Here is a 26,255-nt window from a genome sequence, read left to right as displayed (position 1 = left end):
AGGTGAAATGGTTACAATCCATGCAGATGAATGGAGTGCATGAATATCCAGTACAAAGATGTATAGACTCTGGTTCACTAAACCTGTGTTAGCCATCAGCTCACGCAATGGAGATTTAATACCAGTTAAATGAACAGTGAATGGACACATGGTGCATGCTGAATTATTTCATTATTCATGGTATGCACTATCATAGGACATTTGTTTCTCAAGAAATCTCCATGTTAAATATACATTTTATTAGCAAGCTGCAAGCGATCACTGTTGAAAGATATTGAAGCAGTTTATGCTTGGCCTGTGTACTAGATGTGAATAGCTGTCTTTGTACATTTTATATGTTTTTCTACAGTTTGTATTGTTAATTGGGGCTTCATTATTGTTCTTTTGCTTAATAGCATAGACAGGACTTTGCTCAATTTCAGCTTGATTCCTTTATCTCAGTCTCACAGCCCAAATAGAGAGAATTTTGAAAGGACAAGCTGACACAGCTAACGTCCTTATTAAGCACAGACCTTGAATGAACAAAGGCGCTGATTTAAAGGTTCTTCTGGTACTTGAATTTGACGCGCACACACACATGCACACAAACAACACACACACACACACACACACACGTACACACAATATAAACCTACGCACACAGACTTAATGTAATGGCCCTTTATGATTCCAAGGAGCTACCCAAGGTGAGGCATTGCCATGCTATACTGTAGGTTGAAGCACACTCTAGGTGAATCCACACAGTATCTCTTTAGTGGGTCAGTGTGCAGATTTCCCCCCCTTAAACACTGACCAGTTGATTTCATTGTGAAGTGAGAGGGACTCAGACCATTGTCTCCATATGGCCTCACCTTATCAGCTCTGACACCTTCAGTGGGAATGCAACCATGACAGGAAGTGATAAATGGTTCCAACCGTGACCTTTGGCGGTCACGTTCAACCTCTATCCCCCTATTCGGAGAGGACACGCGTGCTGTTTGAACAGTTGTTGACGTGCGGGTCCTGCGTTTTTGTATGATTGTTGTTCTATTCTGAATTGACCGTGTGCAGTCCTGAACTAGGTACTGTTTATTGATTGCTGTTTTGGTTGCGTCTGGGTCTTTTGTGTCTACAGCATGTACTGTAATATTACTATACCCACACACCAATCTCACACCGTATCTCTCGTATAGCGTAATATATGACCACAATGGGTGTCTTTCTTCTATATGTACACTCTAACAACCCACAGTGTGTGTGTGTGTGTGTAACCTACACTATGCTACACGCTACACAGGTTTTGCAGATGTTATAGAGAGACATTCAAACAACCCACACTGTAAACATTAGCACTTTACAGCAGGAATAGGCCCATAAATAGAATGAGGGTTCTGGAGCAGGTACAAAGTTCCCTTGTGCGTGAGTGCACACTCACTGGAGGACATACCTTAAACTGTACAGCACATTCAGCACTGAGTTCACTTCAGAGTGGAATGTTTTAGTTGATTTGGTTGTGTGGCTAAAACAACTCATCTTATTATACTATTAGGGAGTCAGATGGCTGAGCGGTTAGGGAGTCGGGCTATTAATCAGAAGGTTGTTGGTTCGATTCCTGGCCGTGTCAAATGACGTTGTGTCCTTGGGCAAGGCATTTCACCCTACTTGCCTCAGGGGAGAATGTCCCTGTACTTACTGTAAGTCGCTCTGGATAAGAGCGTCTGCTAAATGTAAAATGTAAAATATACAATGCAGTCATGTTTTGTTCACATAGGCTTAGGAAGTGTGCGTGTATAGGACTAAAGATATTCAAAGTTCCTGGTCGCGCACTTGTTAAAAATGTTGAATACACTTGAAGTCAGGATACCTGATTAGATCCATTTTTAATCCAATTAAATCATGTAAAAAAAGTTTTTCCCTTTTTTACAGGCCTCATCACACAACGCTTTACAGGTGCATTTAGATTCCAACTACCAAAAACCAACCGAAGACATTTTTAAAGACAAGGCAGAACTACCTGCGATGGGAAAGGGAAAGTGATTATAGAGCAGCCAGTTCTCATATTTTCACACAAACCATTATTTGGGTTGGATAACAGCTTAGGCAGATTAACTGGTTGGATGTAGTTCAAATAGCTATTCTATCCTGAGAGTTTCTCAAGTCTACTGCATGAACCAACTTCTGCCATGTTACTGTTAAGTTCAGTAAGGGCGACTGTACCATTTAAATGTAGAGGCCTCGGTCTGAACTCTTCTAATTAGTGATTCGCTGATCCCAAGCGGGTGTCTCAAAGTGGGAGGGGTCAAGGCCTTTATTTGCATAAGGAATGCATCCAAAAGCCAATTAGCAGTCATCACATACAGGACCTGCCTTTGATCTCTCTTTTCATAATGAGGACATAGTTCTGAGGATTGGTATTGTTTACATATTCATATGATGCAGTTCTGCATCGGAATTGTACAGGGAGTTTTTATTTTTTGTTTAGTTTGTGTTAAGTATTTAACATTTAGTTTTCTGGGTAAGTCCACTAGGAACATTCTTGTTTTAACTAAATCCCATTTGGCCATTAACCAGAAACGGTGAATGTTGTGATTAGAGGCGTCATGAATCCTGAAGGCATGGGATTGTTCTGAGGAGTGTTGGACATATGTTTCTGGATGGTTTGGAGTATTTGCGGGCAGATCTGAGATTTCAACTCCTTACGAATGTCTCCCTGAAACTCCTTGGTATCGTTTCAGCCAAGCACCTGTCATGTGTGATCCCCTGAAGGACAGGACAAAACCAGAGACGATATTCTCTTCTTACAAATTCTAAAGAAAACACTCAATTAACTCAGGGGGCACTCAACATTTCCCTCCTTTTCACATCCCAGACCAAAGCGTGAAAAGCTAATTTCACTTTGCAGTAACTTTTATTTGCTCAATCATGCACATGCCGGATAAATCCAGTCATAATTAGGATCAACAGCAGATAGGGCTTTTGAAGTGAAAGCAATTAATGAAGATTCTTGGTGAATAGAAGGGGGGGGGGTATTTTGAAGTGAAGCCCCTCTTCCTCACCCTCTCTGAATCAACCTAAGACCCTGGAGGGCAATGACTCGATTCATGCAACTGAATAAGTTTAGCGCTTGAGAAGATGTTGCCCTGACAGGACTCCTGATAGGAGCTTACTGAGGGACTGCTGTAAAAGCTATAGTTTCATTGTCTGATCCTACCCTATTGATCAATATAGAAAAAAGGGATTCCATTTTGTTTAAATTAGATTTGAATATCAAATATGTTTTTCCGACAAGGAATTTTAGATTCCATGTCGTACTTTTTAGGGATTGAGGCATCCATTTTGTTGGTTTAGCTTGTCATGGCTCGTCAGTGAATCAAAGCCTAAGAGTATTCAGCTGAAGGGTATTGTACTAGCCCCCCACTGCAGGTTCGGTTTGTCTGTGTGTCTGATGCCTAGCCAAGGTGTTTTGTAATTTAATTGTGGTGTACCTCGCCTTGTTGTCAGACGGCCAATGATAATGGCTACGGATGCCTGGCAACCGCTGTTGGTTCCCTGATACCGTGTCTCCATTCTGCCATTGTTTTTAGTTTTTTGTTGTCGGGTCGGTGGTGGTAACAGTACGTGAGTGGCTCTCAGCTGTATTGGTAAAGAGTGTTGTAGGAGTCACGCATAGATACAGAGAGAGCGAGGAGGGCATACAAATTGATGGAGAGGGGAAAGGCAGAGAGAGAGAGCACATACGTTTCCCTTCTAAGTGTCAACATGACCAGAGCCAAGCAGAAGGGCCAAGGATGAGAAAAGAGAGAGAAGACTGACTGAGGACATATTCAGAGGACTGCCAGGTTGAACAGAAGAATGGCTGGCAAACAGAAGAATAGCAGAAGAAAGAGAGCTGGAAATGAAGAGAGCTAGGGAGTAAGTTGAGAGATTTGAAGAGGTAGAGAAGGAAGGTAGAGTGGTAGAAAAAGGATTGGAGTGAGAGTAGGTTCTGGAGGAGAGAGGACTGGGACTACGGTATCCCCTCCAGGCAGACTCAGAAAACCAGTCCTCTCCCCCCCTCCCACTTCCATACAACCCACCACCATCTTCCCCACATGCCCTATTTTCTGTCAAGGTGGTGTCCTACATTCTTATCAGAAAAGTAAAACGGGGATAGGAAGAGGAAAGGAAATGTATTGGGTTGAAAAAGCAGATGGAAGATTCTGCTTAGTCTTCACTTTACCCTCATACAAATGGACAGTTGTTTAGCAACAGCTGGCAACACGTCAAAACAACTTGAAGAAATAGGTCCTGTGTGCAGTAGTATGCTTTAAAGGAGACATTAGAAGAGACTAGCAGGAAATGCTACTTCTATCTGCTCTAGGAGACAAACTGGTACCTGAGCGGTACGGGCAATTAACATTATGGAAATGAACCTAGCGGTTAAAAGCACCGTGTGTGTGTGTGTGTGTGTGTGTGTGTGTGTGTGTGTGTGTGTGTGTGTGTGTGTGTGTGTGTGTGTGTGTGTGTGTGTGTGTGTGTGTGTGTGTGTGTGTGTGTGTGTGTGTGTGTGTGTGTGTGTGTGTGTGTGTGTGTGTGTGTGTGTGTGTGTGTGTGTGTGTGTGTGTGTGTGTGTGTGTGTGTGTGTGTTGGCACTCATCTGTGTGAGCCTTGTGGGTATGTAAATGCAGCAAGTGTGTGGTAATATACTAGTGTACGAGTGTGTGTATGAGAGAGAAAGTGTTTGTGTTGGTAATTATACCTCAATGTGGTAGGCTCATTTATAGCAGTGGTTGAATCCACTATGGGATCATTTAGACTTTTCCATGTAAATTTAAATCATTAAGCATGGAGCATGAAAAGCCAGCTGGTGACCCATCCATGTTGTGTAGCTGCAGGCACATGTAGTCCTAGTTCCCCAACACACTAGAGCAACACTTGGCGAGGGCTTCCTCCACCACTGAGACATGTTCCTTTGCTCTCGTCGATTATAAACTCAGTCGAGTGTCAAGTGGTTCTAACTTTTAAGAGAAATCATCTCGACAGTAGTTGTAGAACATGTATACTTTTCTGGTAGGTTTTTCTTTTGTTGTATTTTAAGAACGGAGCTCGAAGTGGTAGAACACTTAAATGTCATCCATGCCTCTGTTTCATTGCGATGAAAAATCCACATTGAGTTTAACCTGTGTTCTCACTATAGACCTGTCAAGTGAGCATAAAAGCATTGACGTGCTCTCTCCAAATGCTGCTGCGAAACAAATGTGTGGCCTGGCATTTATTAGATAAAAATGCAAACATCCTCTGTTGCTCCTCGGCTAATCTTATTTCAGGTTCTTTCAAATTACATCAACCTGCCACACAGCAGTTTTTGGGGGGAGTGCCCCCCCCCCCCCCCCCCCCCCAAACTACTCTGCCTTTTTCATGTGTCGTTCCACTGTTTGGTTAAACATGTTCAAATCCAATTAGTTTCACTTTGCTTGCTCCTGTCAGTCTCATTGGCCCCGTCCCTCTGTACTGTATGCCTGCATGTGGAAGAAGACTTATGAAAAATTTAAGCGTCCCCCCTTTTGGGGGTGAAGGGCTGTGTGTGTGTGTGGAGGGGGGGGGGGGGGTTTGGGGAGTGGGGGGGTTGTATTTGAAGGCCTGAAGCATCAACACAAAGCTGTTTAATAATTCATGCGTGTAGTCTGGCGAGGATATGATATGGTCCCTGGTAGTTTAGCGGCGTATCGTTGCAGCATGTTGAAGAAGCGTGGAGAGACATTGAGGGGACTCTGTGTCCTGCAGTTGGGCACAGTCACACTTTTGACTGGTTGGATGAGGCTGCCCCTCCACAGCAGGATTCCAGGTGTGTGAAGGTGGATTTGGCTCCGAGCCACAGGATAGACGGATGCACTGAGGTCAGTTTATCTTTGGAACATTTACGTTTCTTTTGAAGCCAAGTCTTTCTTAAAGTCACTTTGAAGCAAGCTATCCCCACATCATTGGAACAATAATAAACTTAATACTCTTGAAGTTATTCAAAATAATTGGACCTTGAACATTGAACACTGTTATTGTTATAAAGTAGAAAATGTAGACTGGTGATCTCAAACTGGGTTTGAGCTTACCTGGTCTGATTCATTCATCACTGTAGCCTTGAGAACAGCACAATTACACTCCATCAGGACCTCTAAGGGACCTCTGTGGCTGAGTTAACAGTGCCTGAATACAAAACAGTATACAGTACTCTCATCATCCAAGTTCCTGGTTGTGTGACCTTAACTTGAGTACCTCAGGGGCATTCCTTCTCTACTACTTAATATGTGGATCCTTGCTGTTTCTCATCCCAGCCACATCCGGGTTGTCAACCATCCTTCTGAAACATCTGTACTATAATAGGTTGTGGATATGGAACAAACGTCTCCACAATGATGAGACATTGCCAGGTTATACAAAAAAGAACACACCAAAATCACAAACTTTAATCTTTCATTTGAGCCATTTTGTCGGGAAGATGGGATGGGGTGAATAATTTAGAGGTGTAGATGAGGCGAGAGGGAGAGGCGTTCTCTGTTCTACGCCCAAACAGCTGGTCGGGTCCTCACGCCGACAGATGGCTCGGCCCGTGTGGAGCGCTCGCTCGGCCGGCGTGAGGAACTGGCAGAATGTTCGGACGCCTTCACTCCTCCTCTTTTCTTTCACTCTCTCTTTCTCCCCCGCTCCCTCCAATTCTCTCTCTCTCTCTCTCTCTCTCTCGACCAATAACCTATAATAGTCGTAACAAACAAGAACAAATCGGACAAAACCCTGCCAGTTATCTGCTTGACTCTGTGCTGTAGCTGTTCTCTCTGTGGGCTTCTGTGTTGTGTCCAGGTGATTCTCAGGGATATTTGAGGCTCTCAGCATTACACAGTTTACTCACAGGTTCCCTCTGCCTACAGTAACCAGGCAGGGGACAGAACTGGGCTCCACATGAGAGCTTTAACACAGCCAGGGCAACACAGTGTCCTGCTCATGCTTTTTACACTAGGATCTATACCTGTACAAGTGTGGATGATGATTGTAACATTTCTGCCATCTTGTTTTGCTCATTAATGTGCATGTGCCCTGTAAAAAAAATAGATAGTTTGAGAAATAATTATTCCCTATTCAGATAATCAGTACAGTTATTTATGCATAAAATCCAACAGACTTTTTGACCTTTTCTTCCAATCAGAGCTGCCAGAGAACTGGACGGACACCAAGGAGACGTTACTGGAGGGAATGGTGTTTAACGTGAAGTACCTGGGCATGACACTGGTGGGCCAGCCCAAAGGAGAGGACATGGCCACCGCCGCCATCCGCAGGATTGTGAGCACGGTGAGCATCCGGTTACCATGCCGACAAGAAGCTAGGCAACCACGGCCTTGTTATGAGCACGGGTTGAAGTTTAATCTTTACCTAAGCTAGCTGTTAATACAGTGATTGCCCTGTGATTTGATTTAGACAATTAGATGTACATAGACCTACAGACAGGTACTATACATCAACAAGTTACCTTAACAATTTTGTTGTGGAACCCTAACCCTATAAAAGTCCACGTTAACCTTCAATGCGGTCATGCCTTGTTTGCACAGCCCTTGCAACTCATAAGAGTTTTTCCATGTGAATTCAGAATCCCATAATTTTTTCACAAGGCTGGTAGCTAAAGCTGCAATCAAACTGTTCTGTCGATGACCACCCACTGGTATGAAAACAAGCGACACACTTTCTCTTTCTACCTTCCTTTCCATCAGATTCAAAAAAACGAAATTGAACTTCTGTCACATGTACATAGACGCACACACATTTTATTCTGTATCTCGCTCAAATCTCTCTCTTTTATGCTTACTCCCTTTCTCCATCGCAGTCACACACATACACACCACTCCATTCATTCCACACCACCGGCGATGGGATTCCACATAATCTGTTTGAATCCCATCTCAGCAAAGAATGGGCCCAGCATCTAATAGTAAAACCCCCACTTCTCAATTAGAGACCATAGCAAACCTGCGAGGGAGATTAAGATTCAATTGATTTACTGTAGGAGAGTGGGGGAAAACACAAGTCAATTGTCTGCTGCGTTCCCTTGGAAACCAAGCACCTTGAATAGGATTATGGGAACTTGTTTGTTCTGTTTTCATTGGGCTGCATTTTCCCCCTAGCCTTGAGGGTGCAAAAAGAGTTGAAAACCTGAACTTGGCGTGACAGAAACAAACGACAGATTGCTTTTTGCCTCTTGGCAACAGTTGGCTATTAGCATGACAGTATGACTCTGCTGCACTACCCTGTAAGAAAGCCATCCCCAGAGAAACCTTCAGGAACTCTGCTCTCTCTCCTCATCATAGTCCCTTTGTCTCTTGTGTTTGATGCACGGGCTATTGCAGAGGGACAGTGGTCTGCAGGGCATGGAAGCCTCACCAGGAAGGAAGACACCTGTCCCATCGTCCTTAAGATATCCTCTTTCTTTTTAACAATGACGCCTCCTGTTCTCTCCTCTCTGTTCTTTCTAGAGGAGAGCAGAAGTGTTGATTCATGTAAAGACCTAGAAATGTAGTTTTAAACACACACACACACACACATTATCTACAACTTGTTCTCACACTCAAAAAGACCCATCAAGCCTGTAGGGTCTAGACGTAAAGCTCTCATGTGTTCTCATTCTGGCAGTGTGGTCCTGTGGAATAACTTTACAGCACACATGGTGCCAGTGGCGATGCCAGTAGGCACTCAGCTCAGCTCTCCAGCAAGTCGGGTGTTTTATATAAGGACAGGGGGGTGTGTTTCCTGACAGTCTGACCTCCTTTCAGATATCTCAAGTACTGTTGGCTAGCTCTGTTTGTTCTGTCTATAGCTTCCGAGCTATAGTAGGTCTTTTACCGTGTGTGTGTGTGTGTGTGTGTGTGTGTGTGTGTGTGTACAATCAGCAGGCCCGAGCCAGTACCAAGAAGTTCCGTAAGGTTACGCTGACTGTCTCCCCGAAAGGAATCATCATCACAGATACAGAGACCTCAGACCTCATAGAGAACGTCTCCATATACAGGTAATTGTGACATCGTAAATGATGTCTCCATAAACATATCATTATGATGTCGGAGAGGATGTCTTCATATACACGTGATCATAAATAACATCTCCATATAAAGGACATTACGACATTAATAGAGAATATCTCCCTATAATAATTTTGACCTCAAAGAGAATGTCTATGTAAACAGGCAAGTATGACCTCATAGAGGTCTCCATAGATGGAACCTATACTTCAAATAAACTTCTATTATAATGCCACAGTATCCTCTTCCTTATCTAGGTCACTTTGCGCTGTGTCGTGGCTCCCCCTTCTCTGCGTGATTAAACCATACAGCTCTCTGCTCCTCAGTCAAAGTGGGTCTCACATTCGATCCCCTCGCCTGGGAAAGCAATCAGGAAACGACTCCAGAGACGAGCAGACGATTCCATGGCTTCTTTCCTGCTTTTATGATAGTTTTTTCCAATGACTAAGGACAGCATAGCTCGTTTATAGCATCATATCCCGACGAGATAATCAGAGGACTCAGACCAAGGTCTCTCTGAGAAGCACGAAACTAGCTGGGATTTCCCGTCTGTATAAAAAAAAGGTGTTTGAGAGCCTGCAGCCTCTCTGATAAATTCTCAGTTTGGTTGCTCTTCCTGTAACTCTGATATGGAGGAACTTTCTAGAAGTTGCACTGGGACTCCACCCCCCCCCCTTCTGCCATGCAATTAAGAGGATGAGTGTGTGTATTGTGATGTTTAGCAGGCCTCAGGCACTGTAATATAGGCCGGTCCTCGTGTCCTTCAGGATTACAATACGAAACATCATATGGCTGGACTGTGATTATGGCAGTGTTCAGAGCGGGATAGGTTGTTTACGTGTGTTTGTCTGTATGGTGTGTGTGTGTGTCTGTGTTTGTGTGTGTATCGATGTGTGATCCTGTGTGCATCCTGTGAGTTGGTGGGGGGGGGGGAGGGGGGGATTGGGTTGTGGAGGGGGAGGGGGAATGCATCTAGACTCAGGAGGCATTGAAGCATGTTTTTTCTGATCCATGAGACTTTGTGTGTGTGTGTGTGTTTGAATGTGTGAGAGTACACACCCCACTGATCCACCTTATCAGCTAAAACAGACCATGGGCCAGGGGAAGCATCTTCCCTTTCATCCTCCCCTCCTCCCCCTCCTGCTCTGTCCAAGAAGAAATCTCTCCGTATCATGACCAGACTGAGCTTTGATCACACACAAATGTCCATTGCTAATTACTCATCTCTTGTGCCCACTTTAAAGCTGATAGGGCCAGTGTTTTATACCATGCTGGGCTAACAGTGAGGTCAATAGAGGACACATTTTGATGATGGATCGATTAATCATCCAACTGAACTATCCCCCCTATGCTTGCATTTTTGTTTGTGTGTGTGTGAATTAAAGTGTTGCTTGGAATCCCTTTGTTAGGTTAGGTTGAGGGTTTTGGTAGAGTATTCCTTGTCATTACATTTACATTTAGTCATTTAGCAGACGCTCTTATCCAGAGCGACTTACAGTAAGTACAGGGACATTCCCCCGAGGCAAGTAGGGTGAAGTGCCTTGCCCAAAGACACAGCGTCAGTTGGCATGACCGGGAATCAAACTGGCAACCTTCGGATTACTAGCCCGATTCCCATTAGTTGTGTGTGTGTGTGTGTGTGTGTGTGTTCAAGGCAGCTGAGGCTTCATCTGATAACCTCAGGCTATGCTTGAGAGGTTTTAGCTAGGATAGAAAACGAGCTGTCATTGTCTGGAGAAGAAAGCAAGCAGACAGTTGTTGTGTGTGTGTGTGTGTGTAGAGAGAACAGCTTCCTCAGTCCTCTTCATCTCAGCTCTTGGAGAAGGCATATCAAAGCCACATTCCTCCCTCCGCTCGTTAAGGAGCTGATACAATACGCCAGCTTGTCTACAGCTGTGGAATTTTGTCAGTTCTTTTTAGTGTGAGTTTGTTTTGATGTGAGTCATTTGGTGTATCTCAAGTTGGAGGCTAAAAGAACCTTGCCTTATGCATAAACAGGAGTGTGAGGAAGCTGAGCCAAGCTTCAGTGTTTTGGACAGATTGTCAGGTAACATTTAGTCAAGGGATGTTACACGTCACCTAGGTATCTAATACATTTAAATGACTGGTACATTCTGAAGACTGTGTGGGGAAATAAAAAATATATACATTTAGCATACTTTGGAAAATTCTTCTCCCAATCACACACGCGTACACACACACACACACACACACACATCAGCAAACACATCCTGACATGATAGACAGAGCACAGCTATTTTTGACGCACCCTAGGATGTGATATATGCAGACTTCAGTAGGAGAGCATCCTGACCAAGCGTGTCACTGCTCAGATGTGCTCTCCTTCCACTGCTGCCCTACTGACAGAAGAGTACACAGATTTGTTTTTTTTTCTTTTTATTCACATGGCTGCCACATTATAATAATCATTTTTTCAATGACCTGGACTGAATTGCATTATACTTCATGTTCATATGTCACCGAGGGGTGTGTGAATATTGATGTCATTGTATCAAGATGACAGATTTTTTGTGAAATACAGGATTTCTGTGCTTCTACTGAAAAGAGAAATTGAATATGAAACCCTACCATTGTAGTAAGTTATATTTGTTATTTTAATGAAGTTATTGACTTGCTGGAATTGAACTACAGTATAGTCCGCCAAACTATGTTTAAGCAATAACTCTTGAAAGTTTATGATTATATCACAGCTAATAATAATAATAATACATTTTATTTCTAACGCACCTTTCATCTGAAAACAGATCTCAAGGTGCTACAGTTAAGAGTTATAAAACAAGGTAAAACATCAATATAAAATACAATTAGACAATTAAAACTCATAAGATCTGCTAAAAAGAAATGGATCGAAATGGATGGAGCTAAGAGACGTTGTTCAGCCAGATGCGAAGTGAAGGCTAAACACACATCACCATATATAGGACACCCCTCCACCCTCCTCCTTTCTGCTCTCCCTCAATTAAGCCCCAAATATAAACAATAACTTATGCTACACTGCAAGCAAAGAGGGATTCGTGAATGATAGCGTATCTTGGGCGTTCCTATTTGGGTCAGCCCTCAGCGACGCAAACAGCAACAGTTAGCAATCCTGGTGGGGTTTCAGTGCTGCTTATTTCTAGCTTGTTGTTTGATAGAGGAGTTAATGACTTCGTTAGAAGGACTCGTTTGAAGTGGAGCAGTAAGTGGCCACTCCTTGTTGGTTCCCACAGGTATGTGAGTTAGCATGGGCATACACAGATCTATACTCCACAGTCCCCCATAGGGTGGAGGGATAATTTATTAATCCTCTACTATCTCTCTCTCTCTTTCTCTTTTTCTCTCTCTTTCATGATGTTCAATGAAAGCCCCAAACACCTGTGAATTGAAAGAGCTCTTTGATCTAGAATGTTGAAAGTGAAGAATCGACCTTCAGATGTAAATTGAGCTAAATCAGAGACTGAGATTTGCCAAGAAATAAACCCCCTACAAAACACAATTGTTTAATTTTTGGCGTTTTAATAGCATCTTTGCTTCCGATTTATGTGCATGGATACTTTAAGACTCTACCTCAATTCCTTACCCACCCTTTTTGTAATGTTGTGTGCAGGCGTATTTCTTTGTGTGTGTGTAAAGTATGTGTGAACGTGTAGGTTATTTTGTGCGAAACTGGACTTGTTTGTTTGCAAGACAGACTTGCACAAAACACACAGGGCAACCCATGTCAAACATTCGTGTTGCATGTGCGTGAGAGAGAGTTGTACAGTAGAGATCAAAGAGTGCTCTGCAGCTGAACCTAATTGGTACTCTGAGCAGACAAGTGATTGGCGGAACATCCTCTGAAGAAAAGGAACTGAACCTGAACAGTCACTGAAGCATCCTTGGTTTACCCTTCAACCTCCTGTCTGCCCTTTTAATAGACCGGGCCTGTTGGAGTATCATCAGCACAACCACTCCCTGTGAGTCGGCTGATCTGGACACCGCTTTAATCAAGGGTTTATATCAAACACAGAGCCACCGAGAATGAGATATTCCTCTGCTTCTCCATTCTCTATTTCTACTCCTCACCTAATTGACACACGTACACAGTTCCTCATTAGGAACATACGGAGACCTTGGTAAGGAACATACAGGGACATTGTTTAGGGACACAGGGATATACAGAGACTTTGGTTGGGGACATGCAGGGTATTCAAGATTATAACATCAACCTCTTGATTCTAGAAAAGCCTGAATTAATACCACACTCCTCAGCCCTGTCATGTACTGTCAGTAGGATGATCCAGTGGCTAGGTTGTACCAAATGGCTTTTAGATGACAGTAAAACAAAAAAATGTCTTGATGCTGCGATCATAAAGTCTGTAAAACTAGTAAGATAAAGGTCAAACGATTGGAATAGCATGTCTTGATCACTTGAAGTGTCGCTACAGCTCAGAAGGTTGTATGATTTTCATTATAAGACATGAAGCTGTGATGGTGATGTTGGGCAGTTCTCATGTATGATGCTCATTGGCCAATTTTCATGGTAATTCTCTTTTCAGTCTTGTTCAGTGAAACCCATCTGTGATATATCATTTGCATATTATTCATGACCTTCCCTCAGCTCAAGCTGTGATTGGTCTTTAAATGCATATGCAACAAGTATGGAACAGCAGAACCAGGGTATTCAAAAGCTCAGAACCCTCAGAATAACCTGATGCAATGATTGCATTATAACGTAAATTGCAATGTTATGGCCTCATGTTGAATTATTTTGTCACGTTTCTTTTGCAGAATCTCTTACTGCACAGCTGATAAAACTCAGGATAAGGTCTTTGCCTACGTTTCCCAGAGTCAGTTCAATGAAACCCTGGAATGCCACGCTTTCCTGTGCCAGAAGAAGAAAATTGTAAGTCTCCTTCCACCATCTCAATCTACGATGTTTTCTCTTCCAAACTTCGTCCCTTGTGTTTGATAATATAATACACGTATTACAATACAATTAAGTCAGATCTTTAACAGTTGGAATGACAAATCAGAACTTTTTTTTATTAGTTAATCAAATTTCCCAAAAGGGTAGTTGTTGAACACATTTTCCCATGAAAAGTAAACTCATTCTTATAGTTATGCTGTTGAATGTATGCATTCACAGGGCAAAGTTCCACTCATTTGTTTGTTCCTCAGGACACCTACTCAACGTTGGGTGTGTGTCTCCATCTGGTGGTTGTTATAAAGTACTTCACTGTTCCCTGAGGCTCCTTTTCCTTCTGTGGTTTCCCAGGCCCAGGCTGTGACACTCACGGTGGCTCAGGCCTTCAAAGTAGCCCTGGACCTGTGGGAAGTCGCTCAGGAGGGTAGGTTACTTTGGTGATTTATAAAATCTTTGAATATTTAAGTATACCTTGTTTGTCCTGGTTATTTTTAGCTCTCCTTTCAGGAAAGTATCTTGTTATTTATAAGATCTTTGCATTTATGAATACCTCCAAGAACTGGGTGTCTGAGTTGAGGATTCATTCTCTCTGGCCTCAGATAAAAGCAAGAAGGCGAGGAGCTGCTGCACCTGCTCTGTCGGCGAAGGCCAGACCGAGACAAGCACACACTGTGTCTCAGGTAACTCAACTAACAATTGATTCAGTTACTGACTGAATTATTTAAAGGTAGATGATCCTCTTAATGTCATCTTAATATGCTTATGTTACACTAGTTCACTTTCTTCAATGCATGCAAATTAGCAACTTTTTCAATGAATACATTTACATTTATTCATTTAGCAGACGCTTGTATCCAAAGCAACTTCCAAGATCGAGCTTTACAAAAGGTGCATAGGTGAATGATCATAAACAACGAGATAGCCACAAAAAACATTGCGGGAAGCCAAAACATGATCATACATTGTGATAAGCAATCAAGTGCCAATGAGAAGAAACATAAGAGCAAGTAGTTAAACAAGTTACAAATTAAACAATATGAACCTCAAAAGTGCAAGAGTGTACCTGTAGGAAAGCAAGCAACAATAATATAATTTACAGAATACATTTATATTAACTTTTAGATATACAATAAACACTATGGCCCAGTTTCCCAGACATGGATTAAGTGAGAGAAAAATCCAGTGAACATCTCAATAAAAGAATATTTTAGTCTAAGACTAGTCTAAATCCATGTCTGTGAAACTGTGCCGAGATGGCCTTTTCTATGAATGCTGAAAATGCTCCCTCTAATAAGAATCCTGCTGTAAAAAGAGACAATCCACCGTCTCAGCCCAGAACTTTTAGTAATTATAACCAATTCGTTCAGCAGTAGCATACAGCCCAGCAGTTGCAATGACCTTTATATGGATTGGTCTAAAACGTCACTGTTCCGCTCCAGCCCTGGAGGGGGTCAGAAGGGCTGTGAATTCCCTGTTCATCAACCACACTCTGACAATCCGCAAGTCATCTTAGTCAAGACTGAGTTATTTTCTGCTCCCTTTCCATTTCCCAATGGTGGCTTCACTCTGACAAATTCTTATGTTGGCCTGAAGCGCTCCAAGTTGAACAGGAAGTTTAACTTTCTGCAGTTTTACATTCTGCCTTTGTGGACCTGCAGACTGGAGCACATTGAAGGTGGCCATGGACTTTACTTAGTGTCTTTTACAACAGAAATACAAATAATGACCCTCTGATTCTATCCTCTCTTCTTTCAGACCCAGAGAAACACAAGCCACAGGGGGTGGAGGAGAAACTCAGGCGGCCATATCTCTCCACATCCCTCAGCTCGCCCTCCCCACGCAACAATCCTGCCCGGAGACGACCAATCAAACACGATTCCTGGGTAGGTTGTGACCTTGGTCTGCTGACTGCTGTTTAAACATGATAACCAGACCGAATATGGATAAATCCTGTGTATCTTTGTCCAAGGTTGAACTGAAATAGTTCTACGATATTATTTATGATAAAAATGGCAGGATTTAAAATAAATGTGTATGAAATGCTTGTGGCATAATTGTACATAAATATGTTTTACAATTTGATGTTGTGCCTTACCAAACTGTGAACACTGGATGGCAACCTTCTCTTCAGAATGTTTTCATTCAGCTCTCCTGAGGTGTACATGTAGGGTGTAGCCTGAATGGGTGGACTTTTTTCCTCCTTTTAACCGTACAGTTGGTCTAATAATGGAACAGTCTACTTGCAATGGGGCTGCCCTGGGATACAAAATCAATCTCCCTCGCTCTTGCTCAGCTGATGGGCTTCTCCACTTTGTATGCTTTGATTAAGCCTAATATCATCAGCCAGTCCATCTCAACATGATTATAAAGTCTCTCTTTCTATTGATTGAATTTAATAGTATTTTGCCATTTGAAGTCCCTACACGTATCCTTGTCCTCTTTTCAATTGTATGTGGCTTCTGCTTCCTCTGCTGACTAGAGAATATAAGGACATTTTATGTGGTCCAATAGGATGTATTGAACTCACAAATGGAGTGTGCAATTTCACTGTGATAGACCATTTTGTATAGAATATTGATCTAGAAATATCAGTCTCGTTACAGCAGGCTATAGGTATTCTTGTCTTCATCAAAACTACTACCTCATTTTTGCTCTGTAGGCCAGAAAGGATTTGCAAATAATTTGATTTTGCACATTGATTAACTAGTGTGAAACCAGACATGTCATACAGAGAGCTGTCATGACGACTGATAATGCTGTACCACAGCAGACGCACACCGTGCTGCACTGAAACGTGTGTTGGTGATGAAAATAGTTTCTAATCGTGTTGTGTATCCATCCACAGGATGTGGAAGATGGCCTTGATGATGCATTCTCAAGGTACTGTAGACATCAATACTTGTGGTATGTGTGCGTGTATGCGCACAATCTTAGTCATGGCTCTTTTAATAATGTTACTCTAGTTTATTGTTTCAGTGTTGAGTAGCTTCTTATTTCGTATTTTGTTTCTATCGCTAAAAGATAGAACAAACGTGATGCTAAATAGTCAATTTAAAACATACATGAAGATAATGAAGAGATATGTACATGGTGTATTCAATAAACATAAAGACATAAAGTATATACCGGTACACTGTTATGTAGTACAGTGATATCCATTCATGTGTAGATGAAGCATTTTGAATGAGGCAGAAATGGTCAAGAAATTCACCTTCCAACCCCTCATAAATGATTCAAGCTCAATTCGCTGACACTAACAGTCTCTCACACACGCACACACAAACAAACACACACACACTTCCCAAAGAAAGTGCATTCAGGAGGCTGAACGAACAAATATAATTTTCCCTTCACTGCTAAGAATATGACATACTGCTTGTTCATTCAGCATGTGTAGCATTTGTGACACAAATATCAATGAGAGGCTGCCTAGTCTTTCATGGAGCTCACTCAAGCATATTGGCAGAAATTCAGGCAAAGCTAATTGAGTAGCTTTCTAAAGCTTTCTGGAAAAGGAGGAGGGTTAAGGTGCTAAATGTTAACTCAGATAGGTTCTTGGCCCAGTGCTGCAGTATTTTCTTATAATAAGATTCCGGGGTTAAGTTCAATGTTAAAGTCTTAAACATTAGACTCCTGGACAGTCAATGTTTCAGGAGACTATTGGTTACATAGTACACTTCATGATATGGATATTTAGCAACTCCATATTAATTACTCAGGGTCAAAAATATTGTTTATTGAATCTATAGTCATGCTAACCAGTGTAAACCGAAGCCTAGTCGACTATATTTATACAATCAGAGCAATTTCCAAACTGTGGTTAAAGGTACAATAGGTAAGATATTTTAAGTAACAAAATGTGTTGTCCCCTTTTAGCATGTTGTGTAAGCTAATGAGTGCTGCTGTCTAGTCAATTAAGTTTGCGCAATCCTGTTACAGCCAATTTCATTCAGCGAGGCAGGCCTTCCTTCTTGGCGGGTGCGTACGTTCAGACAAGAATTGGGGGCGCTGTTTCTCTTATTTGAGTGTCTGTGCATGTGTTGTCATTATATAATCAGCTGTGAGCCTGTGTCCCAGAGTGGAACATTATTCCTCCATAAACACAGGACAGGAATGGATCCTCTTCACTTTAGCCAGAAGACAGCTCATTAAGCGCAAAGCCTCCAGCTAGCACAGCTCCTAGACGCTTAGGACCCGCTGATTCGGTTATAGAGAAGAACCACAGGGAAGGAAGGTAGAACTAAGAGTAGTTTAGCACATGAAAAGACAGGAGGGTTCTGGATACACTGTTCATGTCTAGCAGCACTGGGTAGTCGTTAAAGCTGATGGTCTGGGCGGAATGGCTTTGTAGTCGATGGAAGGGTGTGAATGTGATTTATTATTTATTGATCGTGTGATGACAGTCCTTTAATTGCAATCCAGTCGTCTGTGGATTGTAACAGTGCTATGGTATGTGTGCTACAGTGGGTGGAGTGAGTCGTCTGCATGTCAGGTGCTATAGGACGACGGAGCACTGCATGTGTCACAGTTACTGTTACATTTAGTCATTTAGCAGACGATCTTATCCAGAGCGACTTACAGTAAGTACAGGGACATTCCCCCCGAGGCAAGTAGGGTGAAGTGCCTTGCCCAAGGACACAACGTCATTTTGCACGGCCAGGAATCTGACCGGCAACTTTCTGATTACTTGCCCTATTCCCTAACCACTCAGCCACCTGACTCCCTACTGTTGCTCGATCTACAAGTCCATTTTTTCCCTCTTACTGATTTTCTTACCTATGCACACACACACACACACACACCCACAACCACACATCTGGATGTGTTCATCTAAAAGCCCCACACTCTTTATTATCGTCCATGTTTTTTTCCCTACAAATGAACATATGCATTTGGTGTTCATCAAGATCAATCACTAGTCCACATGGGGTGACTATGTTTGCTCACTGTTTGTTTTCTTAGATTTACAGACCAGATTGATCTGACCACTTCACTTTTTCAGTGTTTTCCAAATGACTTTGAGAATATCAATACATATTGGTGTTTGGTCTTTCACACTCTTGCAAAGACTGGTGCTCACATTGAATCACACACACTGTACCCTGACACGGTTTTGGCTGTAAAGCTATATAAAAGTAGATTTTAAGATGCATCAAAATGCTTCAATATCAACGCAATGTCAATGCTCTGACATGTAAATTGAATAATTGATGTAGATATACCTCTAAAGCAGAAGTTACAAAGTTTAAACTCCTTGCCTGGCACATTACGAAGCCTGAATAATTCAACCTTGTATAAAATGTGATGTTCTCGTTGCTTTAATTTAGCTTGCTCGCTCACATAAAAAGAATCCCCATTTAGCCAGAGTGGGGTCACACTCAGACATTGTAGATAATGTATTGAGATCTAAAATAAAAATGTCCACAGTCACTGGTTAGTGCCACCACAGCTGGTCCATCTAGCCTAAAACTCACTCTGAACTCTCATGAGGAAGTTGATGAAATCCAAGCTCTCCAGCTGTACTGTGGCATAATAGTTGTCACTTTGTAGAATAGTTGAAGGAGCGCTTTACAACAAAACAATTTGTAATATTATAATAATTCACCATGTATATGATGAAAAGCCTTATTTTGTGCATAGGAATTTGATTTACGATATGAAATGCACGGTGAAATGCTAATCAAGCATATTCAAGAAGAAAAAAAACTGTATATATTGAGTGGAGTGGCCCTTAAACGTGTACTCTGTTTCCAACCTGCCATGCAGCAATATGGATGTAGAGGAGATGGACATGGGTAAGTGAGGTGAGATGATCATTGCATGTCTGATGCGTGTTTGGCATCATACCGTATGGCGGTTAACGTAAATTCATCACTCACCCACCATACACTATCCTTCACTGTTATTATATAACCATCAGACCGAAATGATCATGCAAGTCCAAGCAGGTTGATTTCCTTTGCGGTGGAAAAAACTAGACTTTCGATACACTCATTGCAGCGTTGCATTGTAAAGGGATATTTTTTGGAATTACCAATAGTAGAGGTGGCCTTGGTGGAGCATTAACTGTGGTCTTCCATTTACTGCATGTTTAAAGTGTGCTGGTAAAGTGTGCTGTTATAGTGTGCTGTTATAGTGTGCTGTTATAGTGTGCTGTTATAGTGTGCTGTTATAGTGTGCTGTTATAGTGTGCTGTTATAGTGTGCTGTTTTAGTGTGCTGTTATAGTGTGCTGCACATGTCAAACACACATTAGCTTGTGTTTTTCCCATGCACTCTTATCCCCAAAAATTCTTGTTGGTCTGTAATTCATTTTTGTGAATGTGTCTGATTCTGACTCACTCTGTCCATTTATTACAGTTTGATAGCCTGTATGTGTGTGCGTGTGCGTGTGTGTGTGTGTGTGGCCAACAGGTATTGTGATTCCTTTCTCATACTGACTGTCAGTTTGGCACCTCTCCAGATAGCACTCTGGACCTTTTGTCTCACTCCATCCTCATTATCATTCCATCACTCAAATACATTTTTCACTGTTCCTCTCACTTTCTTTTCTCTCTCATTTGGCTCCTTGGGTACACTCTTTCTCTCTTTGACCTTCTCTTTCTGACCTCTGTCAATTGGCTTCTCTCTCTGCTTCTTTTTATCTCTCCATCTCTGTAAGGCAGAGTTTCTGAGTACATGTACAGCTTGAGTCTCTGTAAGGTCAAGAGGTCATGCAGCGAGGCCCCCTCTGAGCAGAATATAGCATGCAGTCCAGACAGTGGGGAGACAGTAAGGAAAATCATGTACAAATAAGGCTTATGTGATTAACGACCACTTCACCTGTTGAACGTTCTAGTGTGTCAATACACTGACCACTGAAGACCCGTTAAGGAAGCAATTCTGTGCATTCTATATCTGTACTGTCCAACTCATGTATTTAAGCACTCTTGTAAGAGAGAGTCTTCACTCATGCCATCAGCTTGTCTTGAACTGATTGTTTGATCCGGGCCGCTCGACTAATAAACCAAAGTCAACTCCTCTCCTTTGTCGTGACTCCTTCCGGCCTGCCTTCTCCAGAATTTACATCTTATCAGTCTCTCACTTTCTACCTGCCCCCATCTCTGCCTCCTCTCTCCACCTCTCTGTCTTCCAGACTGGCAGAGTCCCGCTCCGGACCCTTCTCTGAGGACGCACCTCTAAGTCCCCTGGAAGCCCAGCTCGATGACCTCTTGTCTCTGAGCAGTGATGACTCAGACTTACGCTCACAACATCGGCTGCTTAACAAGTTGTCCCCACAAACCATGAATACCTGACTGCCAAAACACACTTTTATGCCCTCTTTACAAATGAAAATGCCCGTCATATAATGGTTCTCATAATCAACCTGAAGACTGACCTTCTACAATTCCAACACGTGTAAGGCATCACAACATTAATCTTCCCAAAGAAATAATTGTACTTACATATTTTAGGATTTCTACTGCCAAACATTGTAACAAGCCTTTTTAAATTCCACTAATATAAGATTGTACTTTATTTGAATTTCTACTGTCAGTTACAACTGTCAGTCACTTAAAGTTTTTCCAGTTTATTTATTTAGATGAGATGGAATCAAACTTTTGTATCTTAGGCAGTCAATGAATAAATCTACTTTTCTTACAGTACCTTTTAAGGATACAGAACCTTTAAGGATCAACAAGAACTAAGTCCTACCAACTTTCAATGTTTCTTTAGAACACATTTACAGATGGACATCAAGCTCACATTTCTCAACAGCAATTATTAGATATTTTATATCTGCTCAGTGGAATATTAGCTTCTGAAGTCTGAATAGTTCTCTCCAGTGGTCCAGTTAGGAAACACAAGCTGGTACGAATGCTCAGTGGTTTTTATTTATTTCATTATGAATTATAGATTCCTTTGATCTAGCATGTTGATGCCTTGGTTTTTGTGAAGAACAAAAGGGAACTTGACATATAATCAATCAATTGTTAGACCAGGTTTCTTTCATCCAGTGACATGCTGTACTGTACAACACTCTGGTGTTTCTGTGCTATGATATGAATAGCATGCATTGATCACTGAAGAAAAACAGGACCCTTTGATCTCAGCATAAAGGTTTTTACATTATTCACTTATGAACCTTTTAATGTTTATTTAACAGTAACTGTTCTATCATTACATTTTTGCACACAACATCTAATAATATGCCAGTAACCTATATCTTGTCATTACATTTATCATCAATTGACAGTGACACACTTAATTTTAGCCATATATTTCCCCCTCTATCTACTTATGAGAATGTCATATTTACAATTAAAATGTGTAACAGTTGAGAAGCTAACCTAGAGGTCCTGCATTTTTAGATTGTTATCGAAAATATTCTGTGCTGTATGAAATGTTTTCTGTGCTTCTCATGTCATTGGGGACCTAAGCCCTGACTCAGTAAATGTGTCATTTCCTATCCCTCCTATCCCCTTTCACTTTACTTCAGTGACAGAAAATGCTTAAAATTTCTCAAAAATTATAGAAATATTCTCATCACGTTGTAGCCAATTCTTGAAAAATGGCATGAAATGGCTTTTAGCATTAAGAGCCCTTAATGTGTTTTAACACATCTGTCAGAGGACTATCCAAGTCAAACCAAGGTTGCAATCTTAATTCCAAACCTTTTTCTTTTCTGAATTCAGCTACTAAAGCTTAATTTATACTTAGGTTGCCGACGAAAAAAACGAATAATACTATAATATTTATACTTCGGCAAACAGTCGCCTGTGCTCAAGGTTCGCGTGACGTAAACAGAATCATTTTACCGTTACATTCATAGCTATGGTTACATTGTTAACGCTTTGTAGCCTAGGTGATCAATCGGAGAAACTGACCATTTAAATTTTTCACTATGTGACGACATCCGCGCCAGTAGAAATTTCTCCTGGTAGGCGACACTTCTAAGCGACGGTTAAAAGTGTCGACCGAGACGTCATTTCTGTCGGCGACCTTTTCAAAAGTGTCTGCGACCTAAGTATAAATTGGGCTTAACAGGTCATACAGGTTCATGTTTTCCTTGTACAGTACTGATTTTAACTATTGAAGGTATCAATGTAAAGTGTGTACAATGAAGGACAACTTTATATCCTAATTCTGTATTTTTTCAATGTTAAAAATTGTGTAATTATCTTATGTATATTAGGATATTTTAAATGGTAGAATCAGGATTTATTGTCAGATCATGTGTTCAAGTCTTGTTGAATTACAATTTGTTAATGTAAATTTGTGAATGCCTTGATTTTTGCATTGATACTGTAGGTAGAGCATTTTGTATAACTGGTCAAGTTTCCTACTGCAGACATTGCTTTATTTTAGAAGTAATTTAGACACAAACAGAAAGACACAATTACCTTTACACTTAAGATACAAAATATTTAGATTTGGACCCATATTGATAGAAGTATTGGTGTGAAGCAAGAAGGAGGGAAGGAGGGGGATTCTGGGAGTTGTTGTCATGACTGCAGAATATTTGCAAGGCTTATCAGGTTAGACCATGGCTTAATTGCATTGTTTTGCCTAGACTGTCTCAAATACCACCTGGCTCCCATATGTCAGGGTATGTGAGGAGTGTGAACATTAGATTTACATTTAGTCATTTAGCAGACACTCTTATCCAGAGCGACAGCAGAAGATAACAGCAGAAGCTCTATAGATATAAGCACATTGTATCTCATAAGGTATTGCAGTGCTTTTCTACTACTGTAGCATTTTGTATGAGACACTCACTTGATGGGAAAGGGGGGAAATGTTCCAGTTTCAGTCAAAGGTAAACTAAGTAATGTGCCATGTTGAGTTCAAACTATGGCATTCTCCTCACCCCTGCTACCTAGGCATTGCCTTTCCTTCTCCTGTGGAGGAAATGTTTTTTCTTTGCCATATTAACTTTTTCTCCTGAATCCAGTCCAACACCTGGTGTTTGTGTGTGTGGAGTGTGACTTCCTCTTATTGCTGCAGATTTTAAGATTGGCTGTTTTCAATGTCTCTTGGAGGACTCGGAAATTGGATTTTAAAATGTGTAAACACAAGGGAAGTTAACCTAACCTCTATAGAGTACCAAAAGTTGACTTAAGAACATGTATTGATTTTTGCATTGTAAGCCAGACCATTTACAGTTGAACTGCATCTTATTTCAAATGAATTATTGAACTCAGTTGCATGGTTTTTGAATGATTGTGATACATACAGATCCATATTTGGAACATTTTTCAACAGAAACAAGACATTTGAATAATTTCCGACATCAATGTAATGGTTCATTATGTATTCAAATATATTTAATTAGAATCCTTGTCTATAATACGTTTGTGACTAGTATGAAGTGGTGTTTACTTGATCAGTCTATTTTGTAAAGAAGGTGCTCATTTTCTGAGATCTATGCAATTGTAGGATTTTTCCACGTTCAGTTTTACTTGTGAGTGTAGGCTACTTTGTGCAATTGTCCTGTCTAATCCATGGTATAGCTCCATTTGTGCATACTTTGAAAACAGTTTTGGTTCGATAAACATAATGCTGTTTGAAAAATAAATACATTTGTTCAAATAGTAGTGTAGTTTTTTGTCTTGATTGTCTTGATTTGCAGGTATTGAAAGAACTAAAGTACCTGTAATATTTCAGTGCCCATACGCCTTAGGCCAAGTAAAAAATATTGCTTGTAGAGGGGCGTCTTGAGACAACATTAGAAGGACAGTGGGGATGAAGATGTGCGTTGACTTTTCTTAGTAGCATGTCGCCTCTGATTCAACCCCTGTAAAAGCAAAAGAAAACATTCATTTGTTTCCATTTTGCTTAGTCACCACTTCAACCAACCTGGGGAAACAACGTCCCTGTAAAGCTAAGGCAGACACACATGCATCTACAAAGACGCTTAACAAATTGAAAGCTTTCCAGGACAACTTCAGTAAATTTGCTGAGTGTAACCTGCCCGAGACTCACTTATTCCGCTTGACTTTGATACTTGTGTGCTCCTGTGCCTCCAGGTAATACTCTGCTGTAATTGGCTTGTGAAGATTTATTGTCGTGCCAACCTGTGTGATCTTTGTGAGCCCATGTGAATAGACTGTGCTCTGTTTTGTTACATAATAATGTATGCCATTGGGAATTGGACCAAGTCGAAAGAAATTCAGCTAACCTACAGTGTCTTAATCTTTTTATGGTCAGAGTGGCAACTCCTTGACTTAGTGTTGCCCACTTTAAAGCATTTTGTGGCCTTAATATCATTATACATGGATAACACCATTAAGCTCAAACTAAGATACAGCAAGATTATGAGGGCACACAAAGTAAAGCACCATAAACATGGATTCACTTCGTAATGCTGAATATAGAACTTAGCTTAACAAACAAACAACAACGTCTGTGTTTTCTGGCAGCCAATAACCCAGACAGGACAAATATGTACTATACAGTATAGATGTTTTACTGTACAACAGGCAACCTCCCAAAGCACTCCTGTCATCCAGACACCGACTCTTGTTCTAATTACATTTAGGCCAGGCTGCAGGTAAACAAACCAAAAAGTGGATGGATGGATCCCTTTTGGCCCCTGGCTGTCATGTCTTTGCTCGTCACTGTTAAGGATGGCCTGCTGTTGAGAAATGTCAGAGACCAGGACCAGGACCGGACCAGGATCTCCTGATCCATGCTGGCCTGATTATGTCCAAGCTTCAGGTTTGCTCAGTACCATGCTATCGAGCAAGGAGGAATCCTAATAAGTGACATAACATTTTGGCAGATCTCTGTCCTGGTTAAACGTTACATTGTAAATACAACCGGAAACACATCACTAATAATTAAAAAGAGTGCTGTCATACTCACTCAACAGATTACTACATGTCTAGTTCTTAATACATTTGAGAAAAAATGAAGGAACACTTAAGTAATATTTTGGAATTTATTTGCTTGAACAAATAAGAATGTACATTGATTGCTTTTCTAACTTTGTTTTAATGAATAATGAGCATCATCCTTCTGTTTTGATAGAAAATAATATAATATTATACTTTAGGTCAGTTGATACAGTAGCCTACGCTAGTTGTTGGTATTCTAAAGACACTTTAACTAAGTCAGCTAACACGATAGAGAGTGTAAGTATAATACTGTAGTCAGCTAAACTTCCAGAAACATACAAAAAAGCTCTAATTCTGACATCAAACTGAATTCCAAAATGTATACTGTCTCAGTATTACAATAACATGTATTTTTGCATTTTCAAAATACAGTTAGGAGCACATTAAAATGCTATACTACAGGTGAATGACCAGCATGCAACCTCCAGTAATACATGAATGGCACACAGTCATTAGTTCA

The 26,255-nt window shown here is 41.2% G+C and overlaps 1 protein-coding gene across 1 annotated transcript in view; it reads left to right on the top strand.

The window, feature by feature from the left end:
• si:dkey-71h2.2 (low density lipoprotein receptor adapter protein 1) overlaps positions 1-21,219 on the top strand; it is a 28,588-nt gene extending 7,369 nt beyond the window's left edge. The window contains exons 2-9 of the mRNA XM_067241134.1: positions 7,154-7,296; positions 8,889-9,001; positions 13,782-13,896; positions 14,269-14,341; positions 14,517-14,597; positions 15,673-15,800; positions 16,763-16,797; positions 21,052-21,219. Of these exons, the coding sequence (XP_067097235.1) occupies positions 7,154-7,296; positions 8,889-9,001; positions 13,782-13,896; positions 14,269-14,341; positions 14,517-14,597; positions 15,673-15,800; positions 16,763-16,797; positions 21,052-21,211 (848 nt within the window). The 3' untranslated portion in view covers positions 21,212-21,219. The remainder of the gene's footprint in view (positions 1-7,153; positions 7,297-8,888; positions 9,002-13,781; positions 13,897-14,268; positions 14,342-14,516; positions 14,598-15,672; positions 15,801-16,762; positions 16,798-21,051) is intronic.
• The last annotated feature ends 5,036 nt before the right edge of the window (positions 21,220-26,255 follow it).

The sequence above is a fragment of the Osmerus mordax genome, chromosome 8 (assembly GCF_038355195.1).
Source record: "Osmerus mordax isolate fOsmMor3 chromosome 8, fOsmMor3.pri, whole genome shotgun sequence".
In the NCBI taxonomy this organism is placed as follows: domain Eukaryota; kingdom Metazoa; phylum Chordata; class Actinopteri; order Osmeriformes; family Osmeridae; genus Osmerus; species Osmerus mordax.
The sequence above is the reverse complement of the archived record's forward strand: the minus strand, read 5'-3'. Positions and strand labels throughout refer to the sequence as shown.